The sequence below is a fragment of the Podarcis bocagei genome (assembly GCF_964188305.1).
Source record: "Podarcis bocagei genome assembly, chromosome: 8".
Lineage (NCBI taxonomy): Eukaryota > Metazoa > Chordata > Lepidosauria > Squamata > Lacertidae > Podarcis > Podarcis bocagei.
This window is the reverse complement of record NC_138133.1, coordinates 91,215,693-91,236,610: the sequence shown is the minus strand read 5'-3', so window position 1 is coordinate 91,236,610 and position 20,918 is coordinate 91,215,693. Positions and strand designations below refer to the sequence as shown.

Here is a 20,918-nt window from a genome sequence, read left to right as displayed (position 1 = left end):
AGGCAGGCAGACGGCGAGAGCCCCGCGCTGGGCTGCCTCTCCTCGCCGCCGCCGCCCCGCCTCTCGCCGCCCGACTCGCCCGCCTCCCTCCAGGCAACATCTCGCGGCACACTAGTGTGCCGCGGAACAGTGATTGGGAAACACTGACTTAGAAAACCTTGTGTGTGCCACACTCATGGCATTCATAACTCAGACTAGTCAGTCACTCCATAAAATTGGGGACCTTAGTGTTGGCTTCTTTGCGTGTGTTCATGCCCCCGTACTAATGTCTGAAATTTCAACCTCCTTGGCAGAAGTAGGCAACACTTTTTCATACATTGCGGCTTGGTCACTGTAATCCCTTCATTCCGCACTCCTCCTCACTGCTCCAGTAGCAAGCAAGTGCCCCCATTTAGCCAAAACAGGGCCAATGCGAAACAAGGAAGAGTTACTACTATGCTTGGGAGAACCCCAAAGTTTGCCAAATTACAAAAATAAAACATTTCTTGAATACCCAAAGGGGGCAACTACCCATAAAACTGCCCAGTGAGGTGGGATGTCATTAATAAATATTTCTTATTCATGTAGCAAACATTTTTTCACATTTTCTTCCTATTTTATAAAGTTACAAAAAGGTGCATTGCTACAGATTGACAAAACGCTGTTAACTTAATTCATACTGCTAGTAAACAGTAGGCAAATAGTTTTTTAGCAAACACAACCTGATTTGTGCAAGAAAAAAATAAAATAAGTATAGTCACTGTTAAAAGAACAAAATATAAGTAAGGCCTCACTGTAAGCACTGGGCAAATATTACTTATCAAACAACTGCAATAAATGTTCCATATGAGATTCTTCATTTCACTTTTTATTCCGGCAATAAAGAGCAAGGAGGTCTGAGTGCCAGGCTGGGTTGCAGGGCTTTCTTCTCCGTGCAAAGGGTCATAAAAATGTTTTTCATATACTGTTTACCATGAAAAAATGTTTATGGGACACATAAAGTACATCATTGTTAGCCATTTCCTCCTCTCCTGCCATTCCATCAGGCTGCCTTAGTGGCAGAGGCGTGAAACAAGGTTCATCCACCAGCTTTGCCAAAGACCAGCTCCATCAAGCGCCTCTTTCCCCTGTGCTGTCTCTGTGCCAGGTGGCCGTGATCAAAGTCACTATTTAAGAATCGGTGCTTGAGCTTGTTTCACCCCTCTCCCTCCCTGTCCCCATTCCCTTATGTGTCTTTCTAAAAATAAAAATAAAATTGTAAGTCTGTGGGCAGGGATTGCCTTGTTTTAACGACTGTACACTCTGGAAGCCCTTTCGGCTAAAGAGCAAGGTATATAGAAGCTATAAATAAATAAATAAGCACTCCAATTGCTGATTTGGACTATTGGTTCCAGTTCTTATCTTTTCTGCGTCTTGCAGTTTGACTACCTGGTGGAGAAAAACGGTGTTGACTTGAGTGGATTTAATGGACATTGAACAAAAAATGTGTTGATTTCCTTTTTTTGAGGTGTTCATGCCTGTTTTTAGCAAGACTCAAAAGTGCTCAGTGTAGTAGTACATACCATCTAAATCAGTTTACTACGTCCTGTATGGGATCTGTATGGAGCGGCTGCATTCTTCCCTTAGTTTAGATGAAGAATAGAAGGTGGTGGACTCTCCTTCCTTGAAGGTTTTTAAACAGGAGGTTGGATGGCCATCTAAGGGTTTATTCAGCTGCAATTCCTGCACTGCAGGGGGTGGGACTCGTTGACCCTTGGGGGGGGTTTCCTTCCCAACACTACAATGGTTGTATGAAGAGCTGTAGGAATCTCAATAATCAAGAATGCAAATAAAAACCTTTCCCCCCATTCATTTAAGGATATAACCCTAAAAACACATGCATCTATATTATTATTATTATATTTATTTAAACCCCGCTTTTCCCCCTGACAAAGACTCAAAGCAGCTTAAGAATAAAATAAGAGCATCTAGCATGGTAGGAAAAAAACCTTATTAAAAAACAATTAAACATTAATACATGTACTGTATTAATACATGATGCACATATACACACACTATATACAGTGGTACCTCGGGTTACATACGCTTCAGGTTACACACTAACCCAGAAATAGTGCTTCACGTTAAGAACTTTGCTTCAGGATGAGAACAGAAATCGTGTTCCGGCGGCGCGGCAGCAGCAGGAAACCCCATTAGCTAAAGTAGTGCTTCAGGTTAAGAACAGTTTCAGGTTAAGTACAGACCTCCGGAATGAATTCAGTACTTAACCCGAGGTACCACTGTATGTGTGTGTGTGTAAAATAAGAGCATCTAAGCATATTAGAAAAAAACCCTTATTAAAAAAGCAATTAAACATTAATACATGTATTCATACATGATGCACATATATACACACACTAAATTATATAATTTTATTTGTATGCCGCCTTTCCATATTTAAAACAATGGTCAAGGCGGCTCACAACATTACAATTATGATTTACATAATTACCAACATAACAAAAGTCACAAACAATAAATAAAACACATCAAAAGGTACACAGCCAAATGGAAAACAATTTCCACATGTCATAAAATCTAAAAAGACGTTAATCCCAATAACAATTGAAAATGACATAGATAAAAAAATAAATTTTAAAAAGGAGCCCTCTCTGTCGAGCAGCAGCAGCAGCAGCAGCAATCCTTTATGTATATTACATTTGAAACAGAGATATATTTGTAATAAAAGCACCACGTCCCCAGCACCAGCGCCCGGCCGTCCACTGCAGCCGCACAGCTGAACCACCAGCCATGGCGACTCCTGGCTGCAGATCCTACTTCCGCCCGGCCAGGAAGTCCCGCCCCCGGACATCCGGATGGCCGTTCTCTCCCGCCGAACTCCATGGTCAGTCAGCCCAGCCCGCTTCCTGTTCCTGCCAGGCAGAGGAGCCTCCAGGTGAGTCGGGAATCAGAGACGGTAGGGCTGGAATGGGACCCCCAAAGGTCCTCTAGTCCAGCCCCCTGCAATGCAGGGATCCCAGCTAAAGCCCCCATGGCAGGGGGCCAGCCAAGCTCTGCCTAAAACCCCCCAAGGAAGGAGAGTCCCCCGCCTAAATAGAAAATATAACATATTTTCATGCCACTGCCAAGCAGAGAGTTATTCCTGGGCTGGAAGCTTGAAGTCTTGGGTTCGAGTCCTGCCCTCCAGAGCAGGAGAAAACAAGCTTGCTCCCTCTGCCATGTCACAGCCCTTGAGATATTTGAAAGTGGCTCTCGTAGCCCCAGATGGGCAGGGTATAAATAATAAAATTATTATTATTATTATTATTATTATTATTATTATTATTATTATTATTATTATTATTGACACATTCCAGCCAAGCTATTCTGCCCTCTTAATGGCAGTCTTTTTTCAGGAACCATCCTTGAAGAAGAAGAAGAAGAATTTATTATTTATACTCTGCCCATCTGGCTGGGTTTTCTCAGCCACGCTGGGCAGCTTCCAACAAAACATTAAAATACAATCGTCTGTTAAACATTAAAAGCTTCCCTAAACGCTTCTAATACAGAAAGATTGGAAATCCAAATCTAATATAAGCAACGGTGTGAACTCTTTTTTTCACCAGAAGCTGTTTTTTTTATTAGATTTTGTATATGTGGTTGTATTTTTTTTTTTTTGTAATTGCGGGGTTGTTGTTTTTAAAAAATGTAACATTTTTTATTTTTTTATTTATGATTTTAAATTTTATACCTTTCAATAATTTTACAGTCATTTTAACATTTCAAAACTACCCCCTCTTTCTACAGTTCCTTAATTAAAAAAAAAAGAATTCTGCATATTCCAAATTAATTTAATTTACTCCTTTGTTCTTCTACTTTAAATACATACCCTTATAAAACTGCAGGGTTTGTAACATGTTTTAAATTGTTTGCAACCTTCCCTGGGACCTTGCATGAAGAGTGGGTGGAAATCGTAATTATTGCTATTATTATTTTAATTTAACAGTCGGTCAGATGTCCACTCTCCCATCTTTTGCTGTGCTGTTCACCGTGCTGGGACACCCATGGAAGCCAGACGTCCTTCCGATATCTTGGGCCTAAACCGTTTTTGCTCTTTTGCTCTCTTCGCTCAGCTCCACTGAATGATAAAAATGGGACCTTTTTTTTGGGCAGGAGCATGGATGGCACTGCGTCATCACAAAGTCACCTGAGTTTGGAGCAAGTTGAGCCAGGATTGCCCCTACGGAGCATGGCTGCTGGCACAGAGAACCCTGAGAAGAAGATGCTTCTTCCCTTCGCTGTGTGGCTTGGAGACCCGGTAAGATTACAACAGAGTGGAATAAATAATAATAATAATTTATTATTTGTACCCTGCCTATCTGGCTGGGCCTCCCCAGCCACTCTGGGTGACTTCCAACAAAGATTAAAAATACATTAAAATGTCACACATTAAAAACTTCCCTGAACAGGGCTGCCTTCAGATGTCTTCTATATGTCAGATAGTTGTTTGTTTCTTTGACATCCACAGGGTGGGTGCCACCACCGAGAAGGCCCTCTGCCTGGTTCTCTGTAACTTGGCTTCTCGTAGGGAGGGAACCGCCAGAAGGCTCTTGGAGCTGGACCTCAGTGTCCGGGCAGAATGATGGGGGTGGAGACGCTCCTTCAGGTATATTGGAAGATTGAAGCTCCTTGACATCTGGCAGGAGACGGGTGCCACCACCGAGAAGGCCCTCTGCCTGGTTCCCTGTAGCCTCACTTCTTGCAGCGAGGGAACTGCCAGAAGGCCCTCGGCGCTGGACCTCAGTGTCCAGGCTGAACGATGGGGGTGGAGACGCTCCTTCAGGTATCCTGGACTGAGGCTGTTTAGGGCTTTAAAGGTCAGCATCTACACTTTGAATTGTGCTCAGAAATGTACTGGGAGCCAATGTAGGTCTTTCAAGATCGGTGTTATATGGTCTCAGTGGTTGCTCCCAGTCCCCAGTCTAGCTGCCGCATTCTGGATTAGTTGTAGTTTCTGCGTCACCTTCAAAGGTAGCCCCACGCAGAGCACACATAGAACAGGTCATATGCCCGTTCATTTCCCCTTTCTCAGTAGGGATGGGGAACCTGTGGCCCTCCAGAGACTTTTGGATTCCAAAACCCATCACCCCAGTCAGTGGTCATGGATGATAGGCTATGCCAGGGGTCGGCATGGGCCAGATCACTCCTTTGGCGATCCTCCGTGGGCTGTGCCAGCACAGCGCAATGCTGGAAATCGCGTCTGCATGTCCGTGGCACTGGAAATCGCTTCTGCACATGCCCAGATGCTGGAAATCGCACCTGCGCAGAAGAAATTTCAGTGTCTGGGCATGCGCAGAAGCAGTTTTCGGTGCCGTGGACATGTGCAGATGCGATTTCCGGCGTCTGGGCATGTGCAGAAGCAATTTCCAGAGCCGTGGAAGAGAGTGCCTGGGCCGCACTGTGCCGGTTTAGCATAGCTCATGGGGACTCGCCGAGCAGGTGGCTCGGTTCAGGGTTGGCTCATGGGCCGGTTAAGCGACCCTCTTGGGTCACATCCGGCCCATGGGCCTTAGGTTGCCGACCTCTGGGTTATGCAGTCCAGCAGACACATGGAGAGTTTGTCATCAAGGCCGAATTGAGCTTTGATGAAGCCCTGTGCTACTGAAGGTAATGGGGCCCTTTCTGTGTCCAGCTGTCCTTTGCCAACAACAAATTGTTGCTGTTTTTTGTGTTGAATATATGCTATATGGTGATTTGTGGGCCTGATAGGTATCTAAAGCCATTTGCACACAACAAATTATGTATTTCATCAAAGTGATTGTTGAACTGAAATACAATTAAGAAAAAGTATACTAATAGTGAAATACAACTTAGAAGAAGTATATTAATAGTGAAATAATTATTAAACTCCAACTTAAAATTCATAACAAACTTAGTAATGCAAACAAAAGTTCCTTTAGAAATACAATTTCCAAAGACTCATAATGTAGTCTCTAGAAACTTGCTATGACATGAGATAATACAAAGAAATAAACTTAAGGTTACAGCTGTATGACTTCCCTCCACCTCAATTCGACTTTCTTTATATATTAGAATCTTATTATCATTGCGTCCCATACATATTATTCATTCCAATCCAAAATTGATTTTTCAATTGTCTCTTAAAATCAACTTTACATACTTAGTCTATGCATATCAATATATTACCCCTAGAACAGTGTTTTTTCACATAGTCCTCAAAACATTGCCATTCCAACCTGAGTTTCTGATTTGCCTGGTGTCTTATGGCCGCTGTTAATTTAGCCAGGTCTATGAATTCACATCGCTTGTTTATCCAGTCTTCTTTTGTGGCGATACTGTCTCCTTTCCAAATTCTAGTAAATACTAATCTGGCTGCTGCTGTGGCATATAAAAATAACTTTTTTTTTATCTTGTGGGATGTCCTTTCCTAAAATCCCTAGCAGATACGCTTCTGGCTTCTTTTCAATGGATAATTTAAACATCTTTTTTAAATCATCGTGGACACATCCCCAGGTATATTTTTTTAGTTTTCTCACAGCTCCAGATCTGAGGGTTTTTATTTTACCAGAGGCTCTTGGGTTGCTATCTTGAAGCTAATTGGTGACATTAAATTGTCTGATAGTTTTAATATTGAGAGAAGAGATAGATAGGGAAAGGTTTTTTGAATTCCTGTTCTGCTATGAAATTTGTCTGCTTTCCTGAAGGAGTCTTGCCACTCTGTTTCATGCATAAAATGTTTTGTTTCCCCCCAGTGTGAGCGAGTTTCTTGCCCGTATGATCCTAACCACCAAATGCCCAAATCTTCCCTGGAGAAGCACATGGTGTCCTGTAGACTGAGAAAACTGGATTATTCCAAAGAGGAGGAGGTAATACTCTTTGCTAGTCTCCTTTTTGTGGGGATTCTTCATATTCTGGAATGGGAGAGAAACGCCTTAGTTTTTCTCAAAAACAATAGTCGCTTCCTATTTTTCAAACTTTGGAAGTTGGCGCCCAGGGTGTGTTCTTCAGAATAGGATGAAAGAAAACCGAGTTTTTAAAAACTCGCATGAGATGAGGATTAAAATTCAAGCTCAGTTTGGAACTAAATCTGAACGTTATACAAACTCTGCCTTTATTTTGGTCTCGTTTCTTGAGGAACCTGCTTTCTTCAAACATTGAACTGAAGGTCTCTTTGCAAAGCAGAGGAAGAAAAACGCATGGGGGGGGGGAAATGTGCAACTTAGGTTCAGCATAATAAATGGCATAGTTTAAGTAATGTGTTAGTATTTATTAATGTACTAATGTTTCTACTAGAGCCAAGAACTTTCAAATCAGCACAAGCATTCGGATTTAGGAGGTGATTTTGCATTGTGTCAACTGGGTTTGATTCATTGACAATAATTTCTGATCGAATCCCACAGGCCTCTCCACCTCTGCCATTTGCTTTCTCTACACCTGACAGGCATGTATAAGCATTCTGAAACACAGGCCAGTTGCTTCATCAGGCATCCTCAGTACATAAAGATAGTAGGTTCTTTGATGTAGTTTAATCTTTAGATAGATCTTAAGGGCCAGGAAGAGAGTTCATAAGGAGATGGTAAATACTACCCATCCTGTCTCTCCTGTTTATGACCTCCGGGGTTTTGCTGAATGCATTCCTCCTTTTATTCCTATTTTATTTACTCTGGACTACTATGCATGCTCAAGTAGGAAATAGTTTCTTTGTAGTTTTAACTTTAACTTTGTCCCACGTGGGGTTTTTTTGAAATGCTCAGAGGAAATCTGATTGGTTCTTACAAACACTGTGTAAAAAGTTCTTTTGTGAATAAAACGACCTGGGCCGAGGGGTGAAGAGGAATTATTATTATACACACTCCTCCCAGAGTTTTGCTGGTCAAGCCTCCTGTGTATTCTGTTAATCAGAGTCCAATCCTTCCTTGCTTTGGGAATGCTACATACAAATGAGGAGGACTGGATTAGCCACATTGGGGAGAGTGTTGAGTTCTGTTCCACTTCTGTAGCTGAGAGAATATCCACTGGTGACAATCATTGATTACGGAACGGCTTCATCTTTTATTTGCCTTTTGTCTTGCAGGCTGAAATGTACGATTCTGCTTTTTTCTTAGAGAAAGCAAAGATCCCTCACGTGCAGATGGGTGAGTGCGAATGTGGCAGTGAATATAAAGTAAAATATTGCACAGCCGACATGGTTCTTATTGTATGTTAGCAGAATAATCAAGCTCTGGGCCAGTGTGTCAGTACAGCTGTGGACTGAAGGAGGGCCAATAAACTGAGTTTGAATCCTGGGGAAATTGAGGCTCTGTGAGTAGGTGGTCTCTGTGCTTGAAAGATAGGCCTATTTCCTTGTTCTGCATAGGTTGCGCTCCCCCTGAAAGGGCAGGTACATAGCTTGGTGGTTCTCCTGGATACATCTGTGTCCTTAGAAGCCCAAATGACCTCTGTGGGTAGGAGTCACATTTATAAAAACAGCTATTTTTATAAATAAGACAAATAGCTTATCTGAATTTTGGGTGCTATGTTGTTCACTGATTTCGTGATCATTTAGTCCAAGGAGCCTAGAATAATAATAATAATAATAATAATAATAATAATAATAATAATAATAATAATAATTAATTTATACCCCGCCCATCTGGCTGGGTTTCCCCAGCCACTCTGAGCGGCTTCCAACAAAGATTAAAAATACATTAAAATGTATATTAAATATTAAAGAATATTAAAAATATCCATAGGGAAACAGGTCTAGAAAATCTTTTTTTATATGCTGCATAATTAAAATTTCTGATCTCAGAATGTGAATGGCTTTTAAAACCATGTCAGGTGCTGCTTAATGTATATTGGGTATTGCAGATTGAATCGTCTGTCTTTAGACTTCCAAGTGTCCTAAATATAGTTAGCATTCTTATATGTCCTCCTTTATTTTGCTGCAGACAAGAATCTGCAATTTGACATCATTAAACAAGCCATTGCTAAAGAGAGTGGAAGTTATGGTTCAGGTAAGTAGGGATTTGGAAGTGACACTCATCCTTGGTTCCTATTGGGTCTTGTCTGCTTGTATGCAGGAGAATGTTTTTATACAGCGATTTCTGGCTTTCCCATTTTACAGTGGTGCCCCGCAAGACGAAATTAATTCGTTCCGCAATTTTTGTCGTCTAGCGAATTTTTCGTCTTGCGAAGCACGAAATCCCATAGGAATGCATTGAAAATCAATTAATGCGTTCCTATGGTCAAAAAAAGTCGAAACAAAGCCAAATTTGGTACAACAACAGTTTATTAACTGCTCTTTAAAGTCACACATACTGTAAAGAGCAGTTCAAAAATTGAAGGGAAAATAAATTAACTTTATAAACATGACAGAAAAACATTTAAAAATCAACAAAGTGTACAGTACATTTTCTAAGACTCTGGGGGACCACTCGAAGAAGGCTCCTCTTCCACTCTTTGCTTCTTGGTCAAGAACCTGTCCATAGTCTGCTGCTTTATCCGCCTTTTCAGCAGCTCCCTGAAAGATGACATGACCCTCGTATCATAAAAGTTCCCAGCGTCATGTGCCACGTGCTTCTCATGGTGGTGTAGATCTGCAAAAGTCTGCACCTCCTTCCACCTCTGGCAAATGTCCCTCAGTCTTTCGGAGGACAGACGTTCCTCAGCTGCTTCCTCCTCTTCCAGTGAGGCCTGCTCCTGCGCAGCCTCTGCCTGCAGTTCGACCAGCTCCACGGTGGTCAGCTCGTCGTCGTGCCCCTCCACCAGCTCGCAGACGTCCTCCTCCGTGACCTCCAGGCCCATGGTCCTCCCCAAGGCAACAATGTCCTGCACCACTGTTGACTCTGGTGCATCAGAGTCACTTGGTGCCACACAGTCCGGCCACAGGCTGCGCCAAGCGCAATTCAAATTTCTCTGGCTGATCCCGTTCCAGGCCGTGGTGATCATCTTCAAGCAGGTGACGATGTCGAAGTGGTCCTTCCAGAATTCCCGCAGGGTGATGGTGGTGCAGTCAGTCACCTCGAAGCATCGCCTGAAAAGCTCCTTGGTGTAGAGTTTTTTGAAATTGGCGATGACCTGCTGATCCATCGGCTGGAGCAGTGGCGTGGTGTTAGGAGGCAGGAACATGATGTTGATGAAGCTGAACTCCTCCAACAAGTCCACCTCAAGGCCTCTAGGATGAGCAGGAGCATTGTCCATCAGAAGCAAAGCCTTCAGCGGCAGGTCGTTGTCCAGCAGGTACTGCTTGACAGCAGGGCCAAAAGCAAGATTGACCCAGTCCACAAACAGCACACGTGTGACCCAAGCCTTGCTGTTGGATCGCCACATGACACTCAGCTGCTCCTTGTCGATCTTGTGTCTCTTGAAGGCCCGTGGGTTCTCCGAGTGGTACACCAGCAGGGGCTTGATCTTCAGGTCGCCGCTTGCGTTGGCACAGAAGAGCAGGGTCAGACGGTCCTTCATGGGCTTGTGGCCAGGCAACTTGGACTCCTCCTGAGTGATGAAAGTCCTTTTGGGCATCCTCTTCCAAAACAGCCCGGTCTCGTCGCAGTTGAAGACCTGCTGCGGAACGTAGCCCTTCGTCTTCACAAGCTCCAGGAACTCCGCTGCAAACTCTTCAGCCGCAGGAACATCAGAACTGGCAGCCTCTCCATGCCTGATCACGCTGTGGATGCCAGATCTTGTCTTGAACCGGTCAAACCAACCTCTGCTAGCCTTGAAGACTTCTGGCTCGGCTGAGGTTCCTGGCTGTTCCCGGATGAGGTCAGCGTGCAAGGCCTTGGCCTTCTCACAAATGACGGCCTCAGACACTGTGTCCCCTGCACGCTGCTTCTCTTCTATCCAGATGAGCAGCAACTTCTCGACCTCCTCTAGGACAGCTGGGCGGTTCTTCACGATCCTGGTGACTCCCTTGGCTGCATCAGTCGCCAGGATCTTCTCCCTCATCTTCAGGATGGTCCCGATGGTCGATGGGTTCCTGCCGTACTCCCTGGCGATGTCCGTCACACGCATTCTGCCGTCGTGCTTCCGGATGATCTCCTTCTTCATTTCCAGCGTCACCTTCTCCTTCTTCCTCTCGCCGGCCACCGCAGCAGCAGTCTTCTTGGGTCCCATGGCAGCACAGGTCCTACCTTCGTAAACTCAGAAACAGAAAAAAAAATCAGTGATGTGCTTCAAACCCAAAAAATACAAAAGCACCCAGCCACCCACCACACAGAAATTAAAACCCAGAACCAAGGCCTTGAATCCCAAGCACCCCAACCCCAAATCCAAAATCCAAAAACCCCCAAAAAAGTTTTAAAAGTTTAGCTTACCAAATGGATGAAAGAGAAGTTCTGGAAAAGCTTCAGCAATCAACCACCGAAGTCCTCAGGAACCTCAAATGGCTGCAAAATAAGTTTAGGAAAAGCTTCAAAAATCACCAATGTCTTCAAAAACCTCAACTGCTCCCACAGACACGCACCAACCCACCCACAACACAGAAATTGCAAACCCCTCCCCAACTGCTCCCCCAGCCCCTCCCCTACTGCTGCAAACCCCTCCCCAACTGCTTCCCCACCCAGACAAAAAAAAAATTCAAAAAATAACAACATGGCCAGCACTCAGAAATTCAAACTCAGAAAATTTTTTCAAAAATAAACAACCATGCCTAGTGGTCACAGAAAATCATAAAAACTCCAAAAAACCCCCACAAGCCCCCAGATTTCTGCAGTAACCTCCCCCACTGTTCCCCCAGCCAGCCAGCACTCAGAAATTCAAACTCAGAAAAAAAATTTGAAAATAAACAACCTTGCCTAGTGGTCACAGAAAATCATAAAAATTCCAAAAAAACCCCAAATGGTCCCAGATTTCTGCAGTAACCTCCCCCACTGTTCCCCCAGCCAGCCAGCACTCAGAAATTCAAACTCAGGAAAAAAAATTGAAAATAAACAACCTTGCCTAGTGGTCACAGAAAATCATAAAAATTCCAAAAAAAACCCAAATGGTCCCAGATTTCTGCAGAAACCTCCCCCACTGTTCCCCCAGCCAGCCAGCACTCAGAAATTCAAACTCAGAAAAATTTTCAAAAAAAAAACAACCTGGCCCAGTGGTCACAGAAAATCATAAAAATTCCCAAAAAAGGCCCACAAGCCCCCAGATTATCGCAAACCCCTTCCCAACACCAAGTCCTTGAATCCCAAACACCCCAACCCAAAATCCAAAACCCCCCAAAAAAGTTATAAAAGTTTAACTTACCAAATGGATGAAAGAGAAGTTCTGGAAAAGTTCTGGAAAAGTTTTGGAAAATCTTCAAAAGTGAGCAAAGTCTGAGAAAAGGCTACCAAACCACGTGCTAACAGTTGCTCCTCGAAGCCAAGTCGCAACTGCAGCTGCTCAAGCTAAGCACCCTTGGTTTTAACGGTTTTTACACAAAGGAAACAAAGTCGCGAGACGTTTTCGTTTTGCGAAGCAAGCCCATAGGGGAATTCGTCTTGCGAGGCAAATCGCGGACGAAAAAACCTTTCGTCTAGCGAGTTTTTTGTCTTGCGAGGCATTCGTCTTGCGGGGCACTACTGTATCTCCGTTTCTTGGAATGCCCTGAAAACGCTTATATTCTTGAGGCTCAGTCATTCCTTATATAAGCCTTCCCTTTTGGCTGACATGCAGCCTGATCTATGGAAGCGAGCCAGACTCTGAACCACCCAGCATTATTAGTTCTGCTAAATGTACATACAGTGCTACCTTGGTTCTCAAACGCCTTGGTTCCCAAACGTCAAAAACCCAGAAGTAAGTGTTTTGGTTTCCAAACGTTTTCCGGAAGCCAAACATCCGATGAGGCTGTCAGCTATTATTTCTGGGGCTCCTGCACCAATCTGAAGCTGCGCCTTCGTTTTTAACATTTCGGAAGTCAAACGGACTTCCGGAACGGGTTAAGTTTGGCGCTTTCATTTTCGCTCTTTATTTTGCGTTTTTGTTTTGGGAGCTTTTTTGGTTGATTTGTTTTTGTGACTGTGTGGAACCCAGTTCAGCTACAGATTGATTGATTGTGTGACTGTGGAAATGGATAAAAGCCCCCCATCCAAACAATGACTGTCATCAGAGCAAGTAAGTAAGAAAATTAATTTTAATTTTAATCATCTACAGTACTGTCTTATTTTATAGTACAGTACATTGATTCTTGTGTCACGAGTTCCGTGTGTTCTTCACAGCCCTCCGCTTTAGATCATGTGTCTGTTTTGAATGCTCCAGGTGCCTATTCCTTCCTGCCCGTCGAAGTCCCACAGAACCACAAGCGCTACGTCTGCGACCTCACCCAAGCTGACCGCCTGGCCATTTACGATTACGTCCTCGCTGAAACGAAGAAGCAGAGGTCGAGATCCCAGCTGGCCGAAAACGACAGCGATCTCTTCGTAGACCTGGCAGCAAAAGTCAACCAAGGTAAGGGGGAAACCGTTACAGCTGTACTCTGCGTGACATTTGAAAGTCACAAAGCGTGGGGTCGGATTTGGAACACTTTTGCTCAGGCGGGTCCCCCTGCTTGAATTAGATCTCTCCACCTACAGTCGAGTCGTTTGCCTTATCTCGGTCTTTTTGAAGTTGTATTTTCTTCCATTTCCCCCAGTGATATTTGTAGGAATAACGGAGACGACAGGAGGTTGGATGCAGGTGAGCTGTGCGTGAGCAAGCAAGCTGGCAAGCATTCTCCAAGCAAGCTGCCAGCTAGCTCTGCCGCGGCTCCTTTTATTAGCAGAAGTCAAAAATTGGAAACAGTAGTGAAACCGCCCTGAACTTAATGTATTTCCATCTAAGCACATTTCCAGCATTAGCAAATACACGTGTTAGCAGGTGGTTCCCTGAGATGTTCCCAGTACTCGATTACGTCTGCGTCCCCCGTCATGCTCCAGCCAATGTCTAACAAACAAATTGAAAAGAGAAGAAGATAGTAAATTGAAGGAGTTAATTTTATTAGAAGGGGGATTTTGGAAAACTGTTACAAGGTGATAGAATGAAATTCAGTTAGAGGGGATTTGAGGAAGTCAGATAACAATGAAAGTTAAAATGGGTTCTAGGAGTAATAAGTGTTTTTATTTTTATTTTTATTTTCATTTAGTATTGTAATGTGCTTTCTTTTGTGTGTATTATATGTTACATTTGTCACAAATGTGGAAAATCAATAAAAAAAAATTAGAAAAAAAAAATTGTGAGAGGACAAAAGGTCAGGGGGAAAACCCTGTTTTCTAGCCAAGAAGGCAAAAGGTCAGGGAAAGCCGGTGCAACACTCCTTGACATACTGTTGCATGTCTGGTGCGAGGCTTGCCTTTGCAAATCGGAGCGTTACCTCCACAGATATTGTACACCATCTGTGAATTAAAGCTGATGTTCCTAATGCAATAAAATAACCTCTTCTTCTTTTGACTTCAGATGACAGTCAGAAAGGTCCAAAATCCCACCTTGAAATTCTCGCAGAGATGCGGGATTATAAAAGACGGCGTCAGTCCTACAGAGCGAAGAATGTCCACATTACCAAGAAATCCTACACAGAGGTGAGTTCCGGGGAGACGGTGGGTATCCTTCCAGGAATCAAAACACTTCTCCGTTGGCACAAAACATCCAAGTTACAGGGAACCAGGCAGAAGGCCTTCTCGGTGGTGGCGCCCGCCCTGTGGAACGCCCTCCCACCAGATGTCAAAGAGAACAACAACTACTAAACTTTTAGAAGACATTTGAAGGCAGCCCTGTTTTGGGAAGCTTTTAATGTTTGATGTTACAGATAGGTAGCCGTGTTGGTCTGCCATAGTCAAAATAAAAAAATTCCTTCCTGTAGCACCTTAAAGACCAACTAAGTTAGTTCTTGGTATAAGCTTTCGTGTGCATGTGTATCTGAAGAAGTGTGCATGCACACGAAAGCTTATACCAAGAACTAACTTAGTTGGTCTTTAAGGTGCTACAGGAAGGAATTTTTTTATTTTGAATGTTTGATGTATTACTGTATTTTAATATTTGGTTGGAAGCCGCCCACAGTGGCTGGGGAAGCTCAGCCAGATGGGCGGGGTATAAAAAATAATTCTTTATTTATTAAACTCAAGTGGTTTATGATTTCTAGTATACCCAATATTTTAGGCTGAGCTGCCTTATAAATGTGCATTTTAAGGAAGCGTCCGATCACCTTACTGTTTGGCAAGCTCTCCTGCCCAGCTGAGATTTCACTGTTTGCCTGATTTCCACTCCTGTCTGTGGTCCCTGCCCAGGTGATCAGGGATGTGATTGGCGTGCACATGGAGGAGCTTGCCGCTCACTGGCAGGAGGAGAACAGGAACGCAGAATCTTGCGAAGACGAAAACTCCTCTAAGTCTGCCGGGAGGTAAGAACCGTCGCTACAAAACACTCGCGGGGACACTTGAACCTTGTGAACTGATGCAAATGGTCTTAGGATTGCAGCTTTGCCAGGTCAACTCTGGAATACAGGAATTGTATGAGCTGGAAGGGAGTCAAATTACACGGAAGGAGATTCCAATTAACCTGAAAAAGAACTTTCTGACACTAAGAGCTGTTTGACCCCCTCAGTGTCAGGAGCTCAGCCTACACTCGAGTAGGACTCTGGCAGAGACACATGCCCGACTGGCGTGTTCCCTCCCTCCTGGTCGATCATTCGGCAGCTTCCAAAGCTTTCTTCAGCCCGAACATCACAGCGACCGATGCCAACCGACACCGGCACACTTAGGGATCCGCTGAGTTTGCGCACCTTGCGTAACAGACCTCGGCAACTCAGCATTTTGGCTAATCTACTTTATTTACATATAAACACACACGGAGCACTGCAACATGGCTCCCTCTCTCTCTAGCATCAGACAGCAAAGAGAGAAAGAACAAAGGACAATAGTCCCACTTGACGGAACACAGGAACACAAACATCCTGTCTCCGTCACTTCCCACTCTGTGGAGTCAAAACATATACTGTCATGTGATAGACAAAAATCCCATGACTGCAGTCATGGAGCAGGAATTCTAGCACTCAGAAGGTGGAACACTTTCCCTCAGAGCTTTTTAAACAGAGGTTGGGTGGCCATCCCTCAGGAATACTTTAGCTGTAATTCCTGCATTGCTGGGGGTTGTGCAAGATCAGGGGTTGGCAAGGTTTTTGTGGCTTGGGCTGGACTGCGCGCACACACACATGCACAAACACTCCTTTCAGCACGGAGGAGGCGTGTGCAGCTTCCCATTGGCTGCAGGAGCTTCCTGCAGCCAATGGGAAGCTGGCCAGCCCAGCGTCACGGAAGGCGGTCCCTGCTCTGCTCCGCACCGGTTTAGTGCGGTGCACGGGAGCCAACCCACCCCCATCGGGCGGCGGGGGTCCAGGGGCCAGTTAAACTGTTGGAAAAATGCCCGCCCAGGAGGCTTGCCAGCTCCCAGATCCACCAGGGCATTTATCCGGAGGTCGTTCTCTGGCTGGAACCCAGGAATCCTTCTCAGTCCAGAGAGGCCATTAATAAGTGACTTCTCCCTTTTGAGAGAAGCACACTCACTTTCTCCTGGCGATCCATCACAGAAGAAAGAGGCAGTCTGTAGTCTCCAGCTACTTTATTCGACTGTACAGTGGTGCCTCGCAAGACGAAAAGAATCCGTTCTGTGATTCTCTTCATCTAGCGGTTTTTTCGTCTTGCGAAGCAAGCCCATTGAAGGATTAACGGATTAGCGCTATTAACGGCTTATCTGCTGATCGGATCAGCTGATAAGCGGCTTAGCGGCTTAGAAAAAGGGGGGGGGGAACCCAGCAGGAACTCGCAAGACATTGTCGTCTTGCGAAGCAAGCCCATAGGAAATTCGTTTTGCGAAGCACCTCCAAAACGGAAAACTCTTTCGTCTAGCGAGTTTTCCGTCTTGCGAGGCATTCGTCCTGCGGGGCACCACTGTACACACAAACACACATGTCTGCGCTCTCTGAGCAGTCCAGCATCAGAGTCTGTGACTCAACACTGCTTCAATCCAGAAGCGGAAGGACTCACTGAAACTCCACCCCAGTTACACTCAGGACTGTCTGAGAACTGGCTCAGACTTCCTTTCTCACGCTGAGAGACATCACCTGATGTCAACAACCTTGCTGCTCTTGCTACTTCCTGGCAGCTTGTGGGAACTGAAATCCCAACATAAACGACCCCCATAGGCCCTTGTGGCCCATGGGCCTTAGGTTGCTGACGCCTGCGCAAGTTGACCCTCGGTGTCCCTTCCAACTCTACAATTCTGATATTCTATCTCTAGGAGTTCAGGGTCTTTTAGGAGTCTTCCAGAAATCAGCTGTGCTGCCCCTTCTTTGTGCACTAATGCCCCACTGTTTCATGAATCCCTTAGCTGATTTCTCCCCCATTTCTCCTTAAATGCTAAATTCTCTAGGGCTGCCTTGTACAATCTTACTTACAACTTTCCTCTCTTCCACAGCGAGTGGCAAACACAAGATTGTGCAGCAAAAATGTTCTCCTCCTCTTCCCACTAAATCCCCCATTGTGATTTGGTGAAAATGGTTTGGGGCTCATATGTTGTGCTAGGGGGAAATCTCTCTCCCGTTGTAAGGAGGTGTTTTGCAATTTTTCAGAGGAAGACAAAGCTGCAGTATTTTGCAAACGTGATTGTTAACCAAGTCAGCATCTTTTCCAGATTATTAATTACTGACTTGCTGACCATACAAAAACAGACATAGCAGTTTATTTCCCCTAAATTAAATGATCTGTACTCTAATAAAGCAATTATGCACCCGCGCTCTTTATTAGAAAAGAAGAGCGAAGGTCTACCTCGGCTGACTCAAGACAGTCTAGTGGCAGTTCAAAGGATGCTGATTCTTCTCGACATAAGAGGAATTCCAGCCGAAGTCCGGGCAAACGGAAAAGGAGTCGGGGAAGAGAGAGAGGCAAGGAGTCCCGAAGGAAAAAAGCGAGGCGAGTACTTCCCTTGGTCTCTTGACTTCCAGTGATTGGCACCGTGTTCATCAAACATTATATCAAGGTTCAGCTGAACGTGCCACAGAGTGGCTTGCAAATACATGCAACCCGCGGAGGACCTTAAGGTCCATGAATAATCATAGTTTAGAGCAGTGTTCCCCAACCTTGGGCCTCCAGCTGTTTTTGGACTACAATTCCCATCACCCTTGACCACTGGTCTTGCTAGCGAGGGATGATGGGAGTTGTAGTCCAAAAACAGCTGGAGGCCCAAGGTTGGGGAACACTGGTTTAGAGGTCCCGGGCCCTAAGGAAGTCAGACTATCCTCCCCCAGTGCCAGGGCCTTCTCAGTGATGGCTCCGACCTGGTGGAATGCTCTGTCCCAGAAGACCAGGGCCCTACAGGATTTCACCTCCTTCCGCAGGGCCTGTAAGACACAGCTATTCCGCCTGGCCTTTAATTTGAATTCAGCCTGATCTTTTATTTCCCTTCTCTTCCCTCCCCTTTTATGAAGATCACCCGCTCTGAGACCCCACAGCTAATTCTCCCCTGGCCTCCTCGCTGGCCCAAGTAGGACTAATTCAGCCAGCTAACCCTGGGGATTATCTAATTGATTTCTGAACTTTGAATTTTATTGTTATTCATGTTTTTATACTGCATTTTATGCTGCTTTTATAATTAAGTGTTTTAAATTTGTTGGGTTTTTTTTAGTATTTATTTATTTATTTATACAACAAGAAAAAAACACACAAAAACACAAATACCAAATTACACACAAGTTACAAAAATAACCATAGACACATAATTTTCTTGGCAAACAATAAAACATCTATTGGTCTTAACACTAAAGACCCAACTTCCTGTCTATTCCATATTTCAAATTCATATTACGTATTGCCAATACACATTTTTTTTCATAATTAAACTTATTCTCAATAAATCTAATTTCTTCTATCTACCTAGCAACTATCACTGAAGTTCCTCGAATGCTGCAACAGAATTTAAACTACTATATTTATTTTTCAGATATTCTTTGAAAACCTCCCATTTAGAAACAAATTCCTGTTTTGATTTATTCTTTTTTTCTTCTGATAAACCATCTAATTCGGCAGTGTTTTAAATTTGTTGTTAGCCGCCCTGAGCCTGGTTTTTGAACCGGGAAGGGCAGGGTATAAATAAAAAAATATTATTATTATTGTTATTATCTCACATGAGGGTTTGGTTCCTGGGATCCACACGTAAATGCAAAAACTCATGAAGCCAAGAACCCCTGGATCTGCCCCCCCAATCCTTGCAAGGTAGAGATCTGCTTACCCAATTTCGGGAAAGGAGATGCACGGGCTCTGGGACGCTGTTAGAGCTCTTGCACCGTCTTCCCTAAGCTGGGTAAGTTTGCAATTGCAGGGAGAATAAATAAATGGAGAGTGGATTTTCTCCAGTCTTCCTTCCTTCCTTCATTCCACCCACACAAAGCTGAGATTGCATATGTCAAATAAGCATAAGATGCGAGTTACCTGTCACACTGTCTATTGCTTAAGCACTGCTTAAATCCCCAGTTCAGACATAACCCAACAGTTTCACCCGACAGCTGGTGTTTTGTTCGTTCAGATACTCTTTATTTTACCCCTCCTAGACTTGTCTGTAACATCTGCACAGCTCTTCAAGGGCTAAGGCACATGTTATGCACTTTATTGCACTATCCTAAATACGTGCAAGGGACGCGGGTGGCGCTGTGGGTTAAACCACAGAGCCTAGGACTTGCCGATCAGAAGGTCGGCGGTTTGAATCCCCGCGAGGGGGTGAGCTCCCGTTGCTCAGTCCCTGCTCCTGCCCATCTAGCAGTTCAAAAGCACGTCAAAGTGCAAGTAGATAAATAGGTACCGCTCCGGCGGGAAGGTAAACGGCGTTTCCGTGCGCTGCTCTGGTTTGCCAGAAGCGGCTTAGTCCTGCTGGCCACATGACCCAGAAGCTGTATGCCGGCTCCCTTGGCCAGTAAAGCGAGATGAGCGCCGCAACCCCAGAGTCGGCCACGACTGGACCTAATAGTCAGGGGTCCCTTTACCTTTACCTTTCAAATACATGTACCTATCTCGTGTGTGTGTCTCAAAATTTCGTACACCATGCTCCAGCCGTAAGTTGTTGTTGTTAATGTATTTATTACCTGACCTTCATCCCAAGGTTCCAGGGCAGGTTGCAACAAGAAAAACAACATTAAAAATAATTCAAAGCAAGTTTGCCCTATTGGAGAAAAATACCATATTCTCTCTCTCTAAGGTGCAAACAGCAATTTGTGTAGGAATTGGGAGCGATTTTCTAAATGGCATAGGTGTCAAAGAGTTTAAAACTTACCTCCATGCAGCCGAAAGCAAGTTCAAATTCCTGCAGTTGCAATTGGGTTAAAATGGATTTTCTGTGTGATATGTAGCTTGGCCTAAGAATAGCCAAAAAGGGAATACCCATACCTAAAATATCTTACTAACAGAATGTTTACAGTTGTTGGGTGGAGTTTGTGTGATGCAAGAGTAACAAGGAATGGAAGTGGAGGCAGTGCTGTGTATCTCAGCTTCATCTCAATGGGGGTTGAGCCACAGTCTTCATGGAAAATAAGGGTAGATTTCTGGGGGATTTGGGTCGCTTTGTATCGGGAGTGCTAAAGACTTACATAATGATGTTTTTCGTTTTCTTTCAGACATGAAGGCAAGCATCGCAGTCACAAGAGGAAAAAATGAAACCCGTGTAGTAAAAGTCTGTCGGCAATGCCAATTATAGAAGTCAAGCTGTGCTCTGTCAATTGTTTCATCCATTAATAAATGCTGTGCAAAAATTCCCTTTTCCAGTTTAGCTTCCTTTACTGAGGAGTAATGGGAGCGAGATGCAAAGGTCACTGTTTGGTCAGACAGAATGGTTTTTATTTTATTTTTATTTCTTTTATTAAAGATTTTCTTGATTTACAAAAGTGTGTGCAATGTCTCTCTCTCTCGTATTCCCCCCCCCCCATGCAACATTTTTACACATCAGTTTCATTTGTTGAAACATTAGGAAGAAAA

The 20,918-nt window shown here is 44.3% G+C and overlaps 2 protein-coding genes across 2 annotated transcripts in view; one reads left to right on the top strand and one right to left on the bottom strand.

Moving 5' to 3' along the window:
* The first annotated feature begins 2,780 nt into the window (after positions 1 to 2,780).
* On the top strand, positions 2,781 to 20,827 carry SNRNP48 (small nuclear ribonucleoprotein U11/U12 subunit 48). The gene is made up of 10 exons (XM_081204958.1): positions 2,781 to 2,914; positions 4,132 to 4,276; positions 6,732 to 6,845; positions 8,054 to 8,114; positions 8,910 to 8,975; positions 13,192 to 13,380; positions 14,365 to 14,486; positions 15,192 to 15,304; positions 17,706 to 17,870; positions 20,561 to 20,827. Exons 1-10 carry the CDS (start codon positions 2,835 to 2,837, stop codon positions 20,598 to 20,600), a joined length of 1,095 nt encoding a protein of 364 aa, XP_081061084.1. The 5' UTR covers positions 2,781 to 2,834; the 3' UTR covers positions 20,601 to 20,827.
* Positions 9,233 to 20,918, bottom strand: part of LOC308592899 (tigger transposable element-derived protein 1-like) — a 57,790-nt gene continuing 46,104 nt past the window's right edge. The window contains exons 2-5 of the mRNA XM_081204935.1: positions 11,639 to 12,521; positions 11,277 to 11,563; positions 10,655 to 11,102; positions 9,233 to 10,524 (exon numbers count right to left, since the gene is read on the bottom strand). Of these exons, the coding sequence (XP_081061061.1) occupies positions 9,376 to 10,482 (1,107 nt within the window). The 5' untranslated portion in view covers positions 10,483 to 10,524; positions 10,655 to 11,102; positions 11,277 to 11,563; positions 11,639 to 12,521 and the 3' untranslated portion in view covers positions 9,233 to 9,375. The remainder of the gene's footprint in view (positions 10,525 to 10,654; positions 11,103 to 11,276; positions 11,564 to 11,638; positions 12,522 to 20,918) is intronic.